Source organism: Syngnathus floridae, chromosome 10 (genome assembly GCF_059516105.1).
Source record: "Syngnathus floridae isolate MCC-2025c chromosome 10, RoL_Sflo_1.0, whole genome shotgun sequence".
Classification (NCBI taxonomy): domain Eukaryota; kingdom Metazoa; phylum Chordata; class Actinopteri; order Syngnathiformes; family Syngnathidae; genus Syngnathus; species Syngnathus floridae.
In genome coordinates, this window is record NC_142422.1 from 7,722,907 (window position 1) to 7,739,152 (window position 16,246).

Below are 16,246 nucleotides of genomic sequence, written 5' to 3' on the forward strand. Positions count from 1 at the left end.
TGATTTTTAGCACCCATTTAATGAGTTAAAAGCCCTCATACTGCCACCTAAATATACAACATCCGACATAATTTAAACGAGACAATTCAATTCACACACGTAAGGGAAGATAAGGCACAGTGGCAATGACAAAAGTGGATACAATGTGCTCTAGAGTATTAGTGCTACGTTTGGTGTTCATTTAGTCACTCAGCTGCCACCTCGGTAAAGCCAACAGGTAGTAGTGAACAGAAAGCACAATAGTTCTTGTCACGACATTCTTAAAATAACATTTACTATGGAATAGGCAGTACAGGAGTTTCTCGCGTTTGCAAGGATATTACATTAAAAGTCAGACAAAACTGTTGCATGTTTGCAGTGACTCAAAGTTAGCATTACACCAACGTTGCTGCTGTAACACATTTAACGTTTAAATAGTTTTCACCCCTTGTTGGACACATTTTTAAAAAAAATACAATTTTAAAAACCGGCAATGCCTGTAAAATACGTCTAAAATAGAAAAGTTAGAAGGATCCATTCATTCATAAAAGGCAGCAACACAAGTCCACCACTCAAGACAATGAACTTGATAATTTTCTAGTGAGTGCACATTGATGGCAGTATCTTTGGCAATTTTCACCTTTGTGGAAAGAATAATGTTGATAGCATTTTTATCTACGGAAAAATGCAAAGAAACAAAAACTGTGCCCATACGTATATGCATATATAGAATCAATGTGATTAAACATGAAAACAGAAGCAGCACAAAGTATTACACAACATTGAGTTGAAAGTTAATCCCCACATTTTAGGGAAACTTACCCTCTGTTATTTGCACACACAAAAAAAAGTATTACTGTGTCACTCAGCCATATTGAAGTGGGTTGCGTTCCAATTAGTAAAAAATAGTGCTTTGCCACCCTCTTGTGGCATCCACAGTTATAAACCTTTTGGTGTGACATCAATTACACACAGATTTTCACTATTCTCATCAGGGGTCGAAGCCTATCGCCTGAAGAATTGTTAAAACCTTTGGTCACAGCTGCAGAAGTACAGTACTGCAGAATATGTATGTAGACTGAAGAAAACTGAAGATAAATGTTAGCATCAAGGCTAGACCTCACAAAACCTGAAGCGCTGGCTGACCCAACACTGATTTCAGAGGCGACCATAGACACATATATTATTTGATCCAAGGTAGATTAAGCTATGACTGCATTCTCATTATTGCATGTTGGGAATGATTTTAAAGCTGCCATTTTGAAATATTAATGTGGTTCCTCATCGTTGTTTTATGTTTGGGAGAAGGAACAAAAAAATCTGCCATTGGCACGGGTAAGGGACTATTCTATATTCTTTTAGTAGGTTGTTTTTTTTTCCCCACAGGACTGTAGATATTAAAGCGATAAAAATAGATTTCATTTGAGTTTCAGTATTGTATGAAATAAAGTGTAGCCCACCACATGGCTTGTGTGCAAGCAGTCCTAGTTGAACGGGATCTCAATGACATCCTCCTCGATGATGTCGCCCTGCGGAAGAGGGGTAAGCTCTGCGGGGTTCTTCTTGCAGCTCATCCCAGAGAATGGACTGCACCAAGTCAGGGAGAAGGGGCCCCCGAACGCCATCTTCATGGCCTCCCAGCACGGCGTCTTCTCCCACTTGCCCGTTTCACCCTTCAAGCGTTCGATTCCCTACAGAGGACAGAGTTAAGGTTTGAGCTAAGGTTTGGTATCTACATGCTGGTTACCAATCATTCTTCTGCGATGGGACTGAATGTGTGGCAGTGATTTGCTCTGTGGGGGTTATGGAGACAAATAGCAGATTAATTCTCAACACAATACTCATTACATGTTGTTTGGATTCATCCATTTAATCCATCAAACACATTTTGGAAGTCAATTCCATGATTTTGGGGTTGGAAACACAGCAATGGCTATCCTGAGCCTAGTTTCTGTTCTCCACATGCATGTTAGGTTAATTGAAAACTCTGTTCAGAGGTAAGAACACAAGTGTGAATTATTTGTGGCCTTCCAATTGGCTGACAACTAGTTGGTATATCCCACTGCTCCCAAGTCAACTGGGATAGGCTCTGCGACCTTAATCAAGTGATACTCAAAATGGATGGATGGCTGTTGAGATGTTAGGCATTTGCAAGCATCACATGATGCTCAAGAAAAAATGTGAAGAGGAGAAAGGCTCACCCTTCGAACATGACAAGGTAGTCGGAGTGTAAAATATAGACTACATCAACATATGGCAGGCGAGTATTGTACTGAGAATTGATGGACGGAATAAATATGCCTTTACTATCTTGGAAACATGCCCAAGATTTACTGAAATTATCATGCAGATCAGAAAGAAAAAGAAAAAAACAATAATGCCAGAAGCAAAGTCATCTGTGACAAGTGTATCGGACTGTACATTCTCCTTTCACAAGGAACACGTCTTTCCATTTTTAAGTACAACCTGCATGCTTAGGATGTATTGCACGCATGGTGAGACAGCAACAGTGCACTTTGTCACAGCTTACCTCTGTCACCAAAAAGAGATGTCTGCTTCAGAGAACATCAGTTATCAATCAAATTAAATGCATGAAAAGGGTGGGAACAGAATGAAAGACAGACAAATTCATAAACTGTGTCGGACAAGTGAAAGAACCATTGTTTGGAGTGTCAAAAACGTCGGAGCAAAAATGAATGTCAGGCACATTTTGATTTGAAAAAAGTATCGTACCCCCTCAGAAAAAGAGTCTGGAAATAACCTTTGCATTGCAACTGAGTAGAGTTTATTCCCTGTATGTGCTGAAATGACTTCAGAATGTTTACAACAATGAAGTGGCCCCCCAAAATATTGAGACCTAACATTTTCAGCAATAATTTTACATCATACCAGCAGTGTTTCACAATCTATATACTATTTGTAGCCTTCGTCAATACCATGCCTTCACTCGCTATCACATACATGGTTGTTGAGTGTTGACAGAAAATAAGAAATAAAGCGCACTTCAGAGTTTGTTACGCCGATTAAAAAAAAAACAGGCCCCCCATGAAGTACAGAAAAACGGAATGTATCCGAGTGTTACTCTCGTCATGCATTATTGAGCAAAGGAGGTTATGACTTTGCCTGCATTTGTTTCTCTGCACATTCATAACATGCGTAACTAACAACAACCACTAGACTGATTTCCAGGTTAATTTCCTTGACGAGACAATCAAGGAATTCTAATTTGGATTAGGATGGGTTCAAATCATTATACTCAAGTCTTGCTGTGATTATTTAGCCCCCCCCCCCAAAAAAATATTAAAAGTCGTCCATCAGCCTATGTTCAAATGCTCATTCTGAAGACACATTAAATTAACTACACCATGACTTGTTAAACTGGGAACAGACAAACACAGGCAAAACTATAACCTCCTTTGCTTGTGGAGGTAAAAAATCATCATAATAAACATTTTCAAGCTCTTCCTGACATGTCTGCTGGCATTAATAGCGCAATGTTACACAGGATACTTCAGTCAAATCTGACTTCTGTATCAACAGCTGTCCAATAAGGTTGTATCTTTACACATGCGCTTTTTACTGGGCAGCCTTCAGTCTGATAAAAGCACAAACGTGGAATTAAAAAGTGCTTTGATCCAGACCAGAGTAGCGACAAGCGTGAATCCTGATAACGGCGTACGGTCGAGATGTTAAATGCATTGCAATGTAAGAAAAAGCACAGAATAAAGCCCACTTGACATTCTTCCACTGCACAATCAGCAGCGAAAAGTCACACAAGCAATTGTGAAAACAAAAGGGTCTCAAAAATTAGCCCGGACATACAGTACATGAGAAGTTTGGCCTGACTTAAATGCATGAATTCTTTTAGAGATAAGCTTTTATCTTCAAAATATTGTCAGTGGAAGCAATTTCACCGAGCCTAGCGGAGCAATTTTGAATGGTCACAGTAAAACACTGGCAAATTCAGTTCCTGTAATAAAGTTAATAAATAGAAAGAACCCTTCTGTAACCCACCAATGGCAACTTTGTTGAGCAAATGTCACACAATAATCGGAATGTTTTGCGCTCACACAACTGCGCACATTATACTTATAATTGGAAATGGACGTACTGAATCGAATCCTAAGTGTTCATCAACTGTCAACTTATTTAGTTCTGACTGCATGTTCAAAAATAGAACACAAATTAAATCAATTAAAGTTACTGACTTGCTTAACACACACTTGTTGCTGCAAACAGCTGTGCCTCTTATGTAAAGGGGAAGTCAATCCAAAATATTCTTGACAATATGTCCTGTGCTACCCAACTAGTCAAAACATAGTAATTTAATTAATGTTTCATTAGTGGAATACGAATTAAACAGGCAAAATTCACCAGTTTTTATCCATCTCAGGTCAGCCATTTTGCCACCTGCTGTCGACTCAAAATGATATCACAGTTGCCAGGTCTCTGGTAACTGGGATGTCATTTTCTGTCAAAGGCAAAAATTTGCCAACCCCCGAGACTGATAAAAATGGGTGACTTTTCCTGCTTAACTCATATTGCACAAACGCAATATTAATCAGAATGCTGTGTTTAGTCTAGTGGGGCACATAAAACTTATTACTGTTAAGAAAATATTGGGGTTGACTTCCTCTTTAAGCATGGCAATAAATAGTGACTAGCTGACAAGTTGACTAGTTTACAGCAGTCCTTGGTTTAAGGATGGTCCTGAGATACGGCTTTCAAAGTAACGAGTGGGGCGGGTGTCAATTCATGATTTAAATATTCTGAAAAAAACCGGACTCATCACAGTGTTTGTAAATAAAATTTACGAAAGAACAGCGTTCAATGGTAAAATGTAAACAAGTATTAAGCATGAAGTAAGCACACAGACCAGATGCAAAGGTGTCCGCAGTCACTAGCGACTGTCGGAGCCACTTAGTGGGGCTCAAATCGGCCCAATCAGATGAGGACGCATTCTTCCCTTTCACACCACATATTGGTATGTCTCAGCCTTGCCATGGTCAGGTGTGGAGAATGGGCTAAACCACAGTAAGGAGAAAGGGTGTCCAAAGACCGCCCTCAAGTTCATCCACTTAGTTTTTTTAGCCCATCTTCTCTCTTCCTTTTTCAACTGCTCTATGCCCTAAAAACAAAAGATAACCAAACTTCAGTTGGCGTGTTCTGAAACCCAGTCAAGCAATCACAAAGTGTTATTCATCTGTAATTGTGATAGCTTTCTTTGCAATTGCAGAGAATGACCAAGTTATTTGCTACAGTACAACCTAGAACTTTATAAGCCCCTCCTCTTAGCTGACAGTGACTAAAATACAGATTGATTTCCGGTTCGATGTAACTACATATGTATTACAGTATTGTCTCTCCAGACAATTATTTACTTGATAGATCTGCAGTTCAACATTCTAGCACTATGTGGTTCCAGGCAGACACAAGTGACAAGTGTATGGCATCACCTAATTATTCATTTCAGTGCTTTGTGACTCGAAAGCACGACAGCTTAGCAATTAGCATGGCTTCTCAGTGTTTCTCAAGTTAACTTAGTCATAATCCTCCCTCAGTTATAATGATACTTTTCAAAGTGTAGGTTACTTGCCAACATGGAAGTGATGATTGGTGACAAAAGCCCTTTTCACACTGCATTTAGCAGGGTGCAGGGCACCATCCTCAAACCTTTGACTCTTTCACAATTAGGATGTACAGCATTATCGACACGATAGATTAAAAGTGTAAAGCGTGCATTGAACATAAACTAGATTTCTAACATTGCATGTTGATTATCACCCGCGTAGTGACGGCATACCGCAAATGGATTAGAGTGCACATATCCGCATGAATGTGAAGTAGAATTGAGAAATACAAGCATCCTCGAATGTCCAGGAAGACTAACACGGATGTTGATGGATGGTAGTTTCAAGAAAGATGGAAAGGTGAACATGGAATAGGTAGATTTGTGCCTTCAAGAGAAATACACGTATGTGTGTGTGTTATGAGGCGGTGTCTGTCAAAAAGCACGTTAGCATTTTGACACCAAACATGGAGCTAAGTATGCCAAAATAAGCCATGAAGAAAAATTGTCCAAAAATGAAAAGGCAAAGTGCATTTGCAGACTAACATGATCACGAAAGCCAAAATTAAAAGTGAGCTACAGTAAAAGCTTGCTGTATTGTGCTGAACAAATCTTCCTAGTAGTTCAAAAATAGCAACGTGACAAGATTCCCCCAAAATTAAGAATCGTCGAAATGTCCACTTAAACCTCAGCACAATGCACCAAGGATTTAAAAAAAAAAAAAAGGAACAAATAAATGTTTTTGTGTCAGAGGTGAGTGGCCTTTTTGGAGAGCATTTCTGGTGCGATATTGCTTACAGACAACATTTAAAAAAAAGTCTTCAAATTAAGTGTTGAACAGTATGACTTCATTATTTCTTGTTTTAGCTGCTAGTCAGGCAACCCATTCTCCATTTGTTTGACAAGTTTTAACTAAAAACATTTTTTTTTTTTGCAAAATTATGTTGTATGTGCCACCACTAGTCTTGGTATTCAGATTTATATTTGATTGTAGTGAAACAAGAACTGAGCAGATTCATCCATCCATCTGAGGAGTTGCCCATTGAGACAAAGGTAACCCAACAAAAAAATTTAAACAATGATTTTGCTTAAAAAAATTCTAAGCTACCCTGTATGGAAAAGGTGCTTGCCCCTAAAAAGGTTAAGCTGCACTCAACAATAACCAACATAATCAAATGTTTTTTTAAGACTGCGTTCTAGCTTGACGTCTTAAAATGATGGCCAAACATGATCTCTGAGGATTTCATGGCAAAGAGCAGATTTCATGGTTTGTTTCGGCACACTCAATTCCTGATTTAACAAGGAGGCAAGTACTTTTCCACACAGGGTCGCTTTCAATTCTTTTTTTTTTAATAAACCAGATCTCAATTTAAGAGCAGCATTAAATGTTTTCTTATGTGATTGTTGTCCAATTTTTACGTTTATTTTATATTTATAAACATTGAAGTGGGCAAGCTATCCTAAAAAAATTAATTTCAGAATGGGCGAGTATTTTTTCATGACCAAACCACGCTATTAATTTCAATAAATTGCAAACATAAACGTATCACATCAATATACATTTTCTTATATAATTGAAGGTTTAGTAATGTTATTAATTTAAATTTTATTACATGGGTAATGCATCACCATCCAGGTCGCCGCCACCTTTCAGAGAAATTTCTGAGCAGGTGTGTCATACATCAACCACTACAGATAAATGGCCAACATTTACATTCAAATAAAATATCAATACCCAGGAGTAATATATCCTAAGTGTTTCGATAAAGGGTTGAGGATTGCTTGGTCACATTTCAAGGAGTGGGGAAAGATGACATTGAGCTGCCAGTCAAGGAGTGATGCAGAGGAGGAAGGGTAAAGGATTACTTATTACAACTAAATGGGTTTACTTACAGTTTCATCAGTACAGATGGAGTGGACTTGGGTACCGAACATCACAGAGGTGAAGATGAGGAAGAGGAGACCCTCAAAGCACAGTAGTATGAGGAGGATGACTGTTGCTGGTGGAGAGAAGGAACTGCACTCTGGGAAATGACCATGTGAGGGAAGAAAAGCACGTGGGACAAGAAGAGGCTCATGAGGTTCTACTAGAATCTACCATAAGGAGTTTTCTACAAACACTCTTCTTCCACAACCAGCTATATCTCCTGAATAAGGGAAGTACTAACTTGTAAAAAGGATTGTGATGAGAGGGGGGTGGGGGGATACAGCAACCCAAATCAATTCAAAACTTGGCCCACCTTTAGTGTGGCCTACACACCCCGCACAAATCAATTGGAAAACAAACTTATCTTTGATATGCAAAAACATAAATACAACAAATCGTACAATAACTTGGTTGCATAAATACGCACACCCTGTTGCAGCACCTTTGACTCACTGTATATTAAAGTACTCGGTTTAAATAAACATTTAAATATTGGGGGGGGGGGGGGGGTACCAAAACACTCTTGCTGTGAATATACACCTGACACAAAATATACTTACTTGTCCAATCTTCTTCAAAGCAGTAGAGAAAGTGGAAAACCACCATGAATAGAGCATGGAGGGAGACAAGTGCAATGTACATCTGAAGAAACAGAAAAGGAGATTTAAGGAACTAAATTGAATCTAAAATAATAAAATGTGTCTTAAACGTATACAGTAGAACATTGTTGCAGAGGGAAAGGAGCATTGATGTTAAACTACAACACAACATGAATGTGACATGTCATCGTAATCAACTTACAGTAAATAGCACAAAGTACTTTTGATTGTTCTCCCCAACACAGTTGTTGACCCAGGGGCAATGGTGGTCCATCTTCCGTATGCAGCGTTTGCAAACACTAAGAGAGTTCATCAAAGGTGTGTGTGAGAATTAGTGCCTAAGGAGTGCTCAATTAACACTTAGAAACAATGGCAGGTTTTTCATAAGCCAGACCACCTTAGACACTGGTATGCCTTCTAAGTCCTTTACCTGCAGTGATGTGCTCGGTCAGGCTTGATGCTACAGCACTTGGGACATTTGTAGACCACCTGTCCTGGTTTCAGCTGAAGGCTTTCTATGTATTCCTTGGTTGCATTGCCTTTGGGCACTGCCCCCTATAAGAAAGGACATACTTTTTAGATCTTAAGGGAGGAGGGCCACTACCCCAAAGTGGGTGGCTGATTCTGAGGGTGTTAAGAAATGCAAAATCAATATTATTGTGTTATGTAACATGATCATTTAAACACAATACAAATCAAGCATCTCAATAAGTCACTTACAGGATCAGTGCACATGGCTCTGACGTGCGAGGCGAGGGCAAGAAAGGCCAGAGTGTTGAACAAAGACCCGTTGACAATGCTGTATGTCAGATTCTTGGAGGGCAGCAGCATTACAAACAGTACTACAAACTCTGCATACAAAACTAGCAGCCACGTGATGAGAGCGCAAATGATGCCACAGGCGTCCTTAATGAACCACATGGCGGAAGCAGACGAGGAGGTGATGACGTCCTTGGAGATGGGGATGCGTTGCTCGGCCTGTAAGAAAGTGGTTCCTGCCCACGCTTGCCCACGGTTGTGCTCCACGTCCCTGCATCGGTGCACTGGGCTCTTCATGCTTCATCTATGCTAGAAACTCCTTCTGGCTGGTCCCGATGCACCTTTTGGTTTCAGGATAGGTCACCACATGCTGGAGAGGAGCAAGAGGGCCACAGCTTCACTCATCTGTTTTAGGAGGTTTTTTTGTTTGTTCGTTGTCCAAAATAAATGCAGGACAACATTTTGAGAGTGTGCAAGCTCTTCGTCTGACATTTTAAACACAGGTCTACACTTTTGTGAAAGTCCAAAATGCTAATACTAAATGAAATACTTGAACTTAGTTCATTAATTTCTGTGAGTGACAGCATACTATGGTTACTTTACAATGTCAACACAGGCACATCTTGGCCTTCGACACCTGCAAGTGTATGAGATCATGAAAAGGTGAAGCCTAACTCTCAATTGATGTGTTAAATTTAAATTATCCTGCAACGCCTAGCAAGATACCGATACCACATTTGCTGTCAAGTTCAACTGTTAAAATATACACAATATTAAAAGAATATATTTCTGGTGATTTATAGCTGTGTGATATCTAGTCGCCTTCAGAATTCAAGTAAAATAACACCTTCTACCAGTACAGCAAACTAAAACCTAAATCCAACGTCACCTATGGGTTGACGTTTTAACTTAGCTGCTAACGCTAACGAGCGGTAGTACTTACATTATGGGTTGTAATTTTATGACAGTTGTGCTGGCTTCAAATGACAAACGCCTGGAAATATCCGCTTCCGCTCATTTTACATTGGCTAATTTCATTTCACTTTTTCCCCCATCTAGCTTGCTGCTAAGCCTAATTTTGATTCTTTCTTTTTCTTCTTCTTCTTTTTCTTCTTCTGCTTCTTCGTCTTTCGTGGTGTCACTACTGCCCCTAGCGGTCTGGAAAGACGGCATAATAAATAAATAAATAGATAAATAGATAAATAGATAAATAGATAAATAGATAAATAAATAAATAAATAAATAAAGTCTATCATTTTTGGTTGAAATAATATCATGTAGCACATTTCCCTAATTCTTCTGTAGAATATCTACAATAGTTAAACACACTCTCCTCTACCGAGGTCATGAATTATTATAATTATTCAACAGCCAGTTACTATCACGATCATCAGTCATACACCCATTTTGTGAATCCTGTGTATTCTACTCAAGATGGGGAATCTTAAGATTTTTTTAGTGATGGAAATCTCCTAGGCAGCATAGAGAATTTGAGAAGAAAGACAGAAAAAACATCTGCCTCATATAGTCAAGAGGTTCTTTTTTTAATGCTTTTTACTGGGTAATGATTTTATGTAAACACAATGGAGTGTTGCAGCCTTGGTGAGGCAGGGTTCCAAGGCTACAACAACAAGAGTTGTGTGCATCCATCACATTAACCCTCTCTTTCTCAAAACACTGGTCAACCTCGGCTCAAATGCTCAGATATGTGACTAGGCATTTCCCATAGGGCCTCTAAAGAAGACTGTTGTGACTCAAGGTAGGTTTACAACACTATTCATATGGTTTAAGGTTTTTCCAATGTAGTTGCGAGACTTAATCTAGATGCTAATGTATGTAATATATAAATATGACAGTTAAGGCAATTTTATACAAATTGTAATTGAGTTTCTGACTTCAACTGTAAATTGGGAGTGTTACAAAAACACATTTGAATCTAGAAATTGCGATATGATATAATTGTAGTGGATAATTAATATTTTGATGATGTTTTGATTGAGTTTATTCGTTTCTGTTATTTTAGCAAGCCAAACTATAAATAGCTATGTATAACTTCGGGATGTGTGAGCCAATTAATATATTTTGGAGAAGTGCTGCTACAGGTGAGAGCCATTTTTACAGCAAAGTGGGACAAAAGGTAATTAATTACGATAATATAGTGATTACAAATACCTAGCCTCACTGATTAAAAGCACATGGGAAATTTATTAAATGAAAAAATTTGGACTGAAGGATGGGGCGCGTGTTGCCAGTGGATTTGATAGTTTCATGAAAAAGTAATGGAAGAGCACTCTCATCATGATGTCTAATTCAGCCAATAGTGTTGAGCGAGGTCAGCTAGTAACAAAAAAAATAGGAACAAAACAGAAAACCTTTTAAAGTCCTATTACAGTCCCTAGTCTGCTCGTTTTTGTTTTGAGTTAAAAAATAATATGTATTTTATTTAGGTCCTGGAACAGTTTATGTATTTATTTATTTGTATTTACTTGTTCAAAAATGCTTCATTTCATTTTAGTCTTTTGTAGTTTTAATCTTACTTTTTCATAGCAGCAGCATTTTTTGAGAGCCAATTCACAAAAAAAGTCACAGTAAATAACAAACTGCAATTCTCAAACTAGTGTGTGACCTTTTTTTTTCCCAGTATGGACTAACAGTTAGAGTCAACATTTAGATTAAACCTCAAAAGCGATTCGTTCTAACTTGCTTGTCTTGTCTCCACTTGCCTGTCTTTCTGCAGGTGATAGAAGAGGGCACTCTTTAAAACATCCACCATCAGATCGAAAGATTTACAAGGAGGAAACCATCTGTTTTTGTACGAACATACGTTAGTATGCGGCAGGGCCGAAAGACAAAAACCTATCATTTCCTTTTTGCCATCATCATTATAACGCCACAGAAGCGCCTTTTAGCATTTTAAAAAAAAAGGGCCTGTCTTGTCTGACCATGAACACCTCAATGAATAAGTCAGACTGCCCAGAGTTGAGTGTTCCTCTCCCCATCTTCTTCACTATGGGAGTATTCAGTCTGATGGAGAATCTCTTGGTTGTGGTGGCCGTCGTCTACAACCGAAACCTGCACTCGCCCATGTACTGCTTCATGTGCAGCTTGGCGGGCTTCAATACCATCGCCAGTCTCACTAAAACCTGTGAGAACGTCCTGCTTGTGTTTGCACATGTGGGACAACTAGAGAAGCAAGGTTCCTCTGAGACTAAGATTGATGACGTGATTGACTCACTGATCTGTATGTCTTTTGTGGGTTCAATTCTCAGCTTCCTGGCCATTGCTGTGGACCGGTATGTTTATAAATCTTGGGATAGTCACAATGATTACATTTTGTATTTCAACTCGACAGTTTGGGCCAACCACAGGACAATAATGGCAAAGGTGTTTCTTCTTTGTATCTAAACATATGTCAAGTTAAAACTGTGAATGCTAATATCCACACTGCTAAAAAAAGTGGACTATAGAGTTTACTTATCAACCATATAAATAAAAATGTTTTGGAAGCGCATTCTGTTAATTATGCCATTGCTCTTGCATAATGATGACTTGTTGATTTGAATTTTTTTGACAAGTGTAAATTCTTGTCCATGAAGTTGGTTGAATTCCTCATAGTACGACCACGGCCTAGGGCATGTGGATGTTCCATTGCACTTTATTTTACAAAACAGTAATCTGGCTAATTATTTAAGGAATTCTGTATATATTGGCTTACTATGAACTTCAAGGACATTCAAACACTACATTTTCAATCCGATCAGAATTCAAGCTTGATCAGCTATTAATTCAGTAACGTAGTAAGCAGTAGTATATAAGTAACAGGAGTATTGCAGTTTTAGAAGAATACTAATCATTAATACTTGTCATTGCAGATACATCTCTATATTCCATGCACTTAGATACCACAACATCATGACAATGCGACTCACAGGGACCAGTTTAGGCATCATCTGGACAACATGTGGGGTGTCAGCCATATTCATGGTGAGGTTCTTCGACGTCAAGTTCATCATGATCTGCTTTGTTTGCCTATTTTTGATCTCCTTTGCCGTCATTTGCTTCCTCTACATTTATATGTTCATGCTGGCACGTAACCATGCCAGGAAGATTGCTGCTGTGAATTCGGGTGGCGGTGAAAAATGTCGTTTGAGGTGGTGGGGGAGCAGTATGAGAGGAGCCCTAACACTAACCATCCTGTTTGGGGCATTTGTTGTGTGTTGGGCACCTTTTTTCCTTCACCTCATCATCATGACAGTGTGCCCGACCGACCCATATTGTGAGTGTTACAGATCACTCTTCCAGCTCCACTTATTGCTGCTAACGAGCCACGCCCTTATCGACCCTGCTATCTATGCCTTCCGCAGCGCCGAGCTCAGGCATACGTTCCGGAAGATGCTTCTTTGTTCCTAAGAGGTGCAGTTTTTTCAAATTTGAAAAATGTCATTTCGCTTACCAATGGATGATAAACATGTATCATGTATTAGGACAAAGAGAGAGGTCACAGCTAGAGCCGAGTTGCACTTTGATTAGATTTGTGCTGTTTCAAAGTTTTAACCTTTTATTTCAATTTACAGTATTATCAGCCAGAAACTTTCTCCTGCCCTTTTCTTTCACGTGCACACTTTCTTTAAATTCAACTTTATGTTGTAATTAAATCAGGATACATTAATGTAGTTGCTTAAGGCTAAACCACTGCTCTTGTGATTAAAGCCTGCATCATCTGAAGTTCCGTTTTTAGCTCAGTAAAGCAATGCGTAACCTAATTAGAATCTTGATCACCTGACTTGTGAGATGGATGGGATATTCCAGCAACGGACGAATGCTTGCAGATTTGTGAACAGTTTAACATTTACTTTTATTAACAATGAAAATATCTTGGGTCTTTTAGTTCAGACATTAAATTCTATCCAGTCAAATACAAATATAAGCATTCATTTCAACAATGAGCATGATATAGCTTATGTGTTTTTGTTAATCTGTGAAATTCCATATTGAGTGCATGAAATATGTAACAGCTAATAACAATGTGTCTTTGTTGGCAACATTATGTCAAGCTCAAGTAGGTTGTCTTGTACTATTTGCATACTGAACTAGAACAATTACTTTGTTGTTATGCTGTAGCTAAAAACATTTTCCCTAAACATTTTTGTCACCTATGACCTTTGTTTCCATTGTTACACAGGGAAAAAACACAATATCATATCAGATAAAATACAGTTTTGAGCATTTAACATGGCATTTACAGTGTTTATACAAATGTGGTATCAGCAATATGAAATGATAACCTGTATGAATGAAAATGAAGGAACGATTCTTAGGCTGCAATAAACAGAAAACACAATAACAAAAGTGGAGACAGGAGAGATATTGTACATTCAAATTAGATATTGGAGATATTGGATATCAACAGTTGCGCAACACCGTGCCACAGAGCGGGTACTTGCATGATGTATTTAACTTAAATGTTTGATGTTTTTCTCCTGTTATTAGACAAATATGGATTCCAAACTATTCCAGATGATGCCAGAGCTGTGTACGGTTAAATTATCTTACACAGATGGTTACTGTAAGTGCAACATGATAGCGGGGGTGTCAACAAGTGGAGTAAGACTTTATTTTTCTTATTTTTCAATTGCACAGCTTGTCAAAATTCTTCTAATAGCTCTTATTTCTACATTCTTATTGGTTATATATGTTACAGATGAAAAACGTTCCAGAGGAAACTAGTTAGTCACAGATTACTCTGAAATTTAGTGATAGTGTTGAAAATGATTGTTCTGAGCCCAAAATACATCTGAAGCTCCATGTAACGCCATGGAACTCAAAATTTGTCTGCCTGCAGTGAATCAAATTTATCAAAATCATCAAATTGTCAGGTGTGCAAGGAGCGTGTAAAAGAAAATGGTATCAATACGTGAGACGGCACAGCATTGCAATGCAGGGCGGTCTGCCAAATTTCCGATAAACGAGATTGAATCTGCACGGAAATCAAGATTTCAGTTGGAGCCCATAAAGTTTATTAGTGTAAAATTAACCATCTCGACAACAGAGAGCCTTTAATCAGTACCCAATAAGTAGCTCTCAGTTTCAAAAAGGAGGGTGACCAACCCATCTCTTATACAGCACAGTACATGTGACCCCAGATGTCCTGTGGTTCTTGTGACAGTAAGATGCATTGTTTGTATGATTCTCGGTATTGATCCAAATCACTGTGAACATTGAAAAGAATTAATACCAACCTTTGTACATGTGTGGATCATGGTGGTTTCAACTGTATTGCCAGCAATTAATTCATTTGATAAATCTATATACTGTACATAGATATGTATTTTTATGTTAACATGATATTATTTGAGTTCACAAAGCATGGCTCAATGAGAGAGAAATGTTGAATCTCAACAGTTGGATTTGTTTTTTTAAATAACACAAGTAGTTATTACATGGATTTTTTTTTGGGCAGTAATTTTGCCCTGTTTCAACACCACCAAAAATAGATTAGGTAATGCAATCTAATCATTATCCAGTTAAATAATCTGACAGATCTTGATTTGTCATTGTTATTGTCATCCAGTGGACTGGATTATACTATTTTAGCAGTATTTTTGCCCTGTTTCAACCCCACCAAAAATAGATTAGGTAATCTATCAATCTAACCATTATCCAGTTAAACAGTTAGACAGATTTTGATTTGTCATTATTACTCTCATCCAGTGGACAGGACTATACTATTTTAATTCATCTAACAAAACAGTTTGATTTTCCTATGAAGGCATGTGGCTCTAGTGTCATAAATGTATTGATATTCCTGTGAAGAATTTCATTTCACTGCTCACTGTTTAGCACTTACCAGTCAGAGCACAGTTGCTGGTGAAGCAATTCCTTAGGTTAAAGCAGCAGAATATCTCTTTAAAGGTTTTCCTCATTTCCTGACTCCTGAAGGCATAGATCAACGGGTCAATAACAGAATTACACATGATGAGGATTAGGTACATGTTAAAGTGAGACATAAAGCACACGCAGGAGCGGTTCCGTGGACAGGATATCATAAGAATCAAATGGAGGAAGAAAGGGGCCCAGCAGACGATGAAGACCCCCAGGAGAATGGTTAGTGTGATGGCGCCTTTCATGCTGGTCCGCTGATGGAAGGTGTTGCAACCAGCCAGTGCAGCGATGCGCTTGACATGTGAACGCGCCAGCATGAACATGTGGCTGTAAAGGGATGCCATGATGAGCAGCATGCTGAAGAACATGGCCACAAGGCAAATAATGACAGAGGTGGTATCGGAGTAGATGATAAAGAGAATCCCGCAGCCTGTGCAGAAGGTCCAAATTGCCCCAATGATGCAACCAGCTCGCTTCACTGTCATGATGTTGTGGTATCTCAGTGCATAGAAGATGGTAATATACCTGCAG

The 16,246-nt window shown here is 38.6% G+C and overlaps 3 protein-coding genes across 12 annotated transcripts in view; 1 reads left to right on the forward strand and 2 right to left on the reverse strand.

The window, feature by feature from the left end:
• LOC148392214 (palmitoyltransferase ZDHHC3-like) lies at positions 1-9,942 on the reverse strand. Of its 2 annotated transcripts, none has more exons than XM_088386351.1 (7): positions 9,777-9,942; positions 8,795-9,203; positions 8,505-8,629; positions 8,277-8,373; positions 8,036-8,117; positions 7,442-7,572; positions 1-1,670 (listed from the first exon to the last, which is right to left on the reverse strand). In XM_088386351.1, the coding sequence occupies exons 2-7, from the start codon at positions 9,128-9,130 to the stop codon at positions 1,464-1,466; spliced, it is 978 nt and encodes a 325-aa protein (XP_088242477.1). In that variant the 5' UTR covers positions 9,131-9,203; positions 9,777-9,942; the 3' UTR covers positions 1-1,463. The 2 variants fall into 2 exon arrangements, with proteins under 2 accessions (XP_088242477.1, XP_088242478.1); XM_088386352.1 differs by lacking the exon at positions 1-1,670 and adding an exon at positions 2,742-5,107.
• Positions 9,850-16,246, reverse strand: part of mc5ra (melanocortin 5a receptor) — an 18,825-nt gene continuing 12,428 nt past the window's right edge. For 4 of the 9 annotated variants that reach the window (XM_088386344.1, XM_088386341.1, XM_088386343.1 and 1 more), the window contains 2 exons: positions 15,681-16,240; positions 13,310-15,042 (listed from right to left, as the gene is read on the reverse strand). In XM_088386344.1, the coding sequence (XP_088242470.1) occupies positions 14,921-15,042; positions 15,681-16,240 (682 nt within the window). In that variant the 3' untranslated portion in view covers positions 13,310-14,920. Of the gene's footprint in view, positions 9,992-12,713; positions 16,241-16,246 lie in introns of those variants that run through there. The other 5 variants (XM_088386348.1, XM_088386345.1, XM_088386347.1 and 2 more) reach the window with 5 other exon arrangements.
• mc2r (melanocortin 2 receptor) lies at positions 10,520-14,146 on the forward strand. Its single transcript, XM_088386353.1, has 3 exons — positions 10,520-10,592; positions 11,571-12,126; positions 12,706-14,146. Exons 2-3 carry the CDS (start codon positions 11,777-11,779, stop codon positions 13,241-13,243), a joined length of 888 nt encoding a protein of 295 aa, XP_088242479.1. The 5' UTR covers positions 10,520-10,592; positions 11,571-11,776; the 3' UTR covers positions 13,244-14,146.

Coding starts and splice junctions, on each gene's coding strand:
- mc2r (XM_088386353.1), top strand. CDS start 11,777: ATGAACACCTCAATGAATAAGTCAGACTGCCCAGAGTTGAGTGTTCCT. Junction 12,127..12,705: donor CTGGCCATTGCTGTGGACCG/GTATGTTTATAA, acceptor TTGTCATTGCAG/ATACATCTCTATATTCCATG.
- LOC148392214 (XM_088386351.1), bottom strand. CDS start 9,130: ATGAAGAGCCCAGTGCACCGATGCAGGGACGTGGAGCACAACCGTGGG. Junction 7,573..8,035: donor CTTTGAAGAAGATTGGACAA/GTAAGTATATTT, acceptor GTCATTTCCCAG/AGTGCAGTTCCTTCTCTCCA. Junction 1,671..7,441: donor CCATCTGTACTGATGAAACT/GTAAGTAAACCC, acceptor TGTCCTCTGTAG/GGAATCGAACGCTTGAAGGG.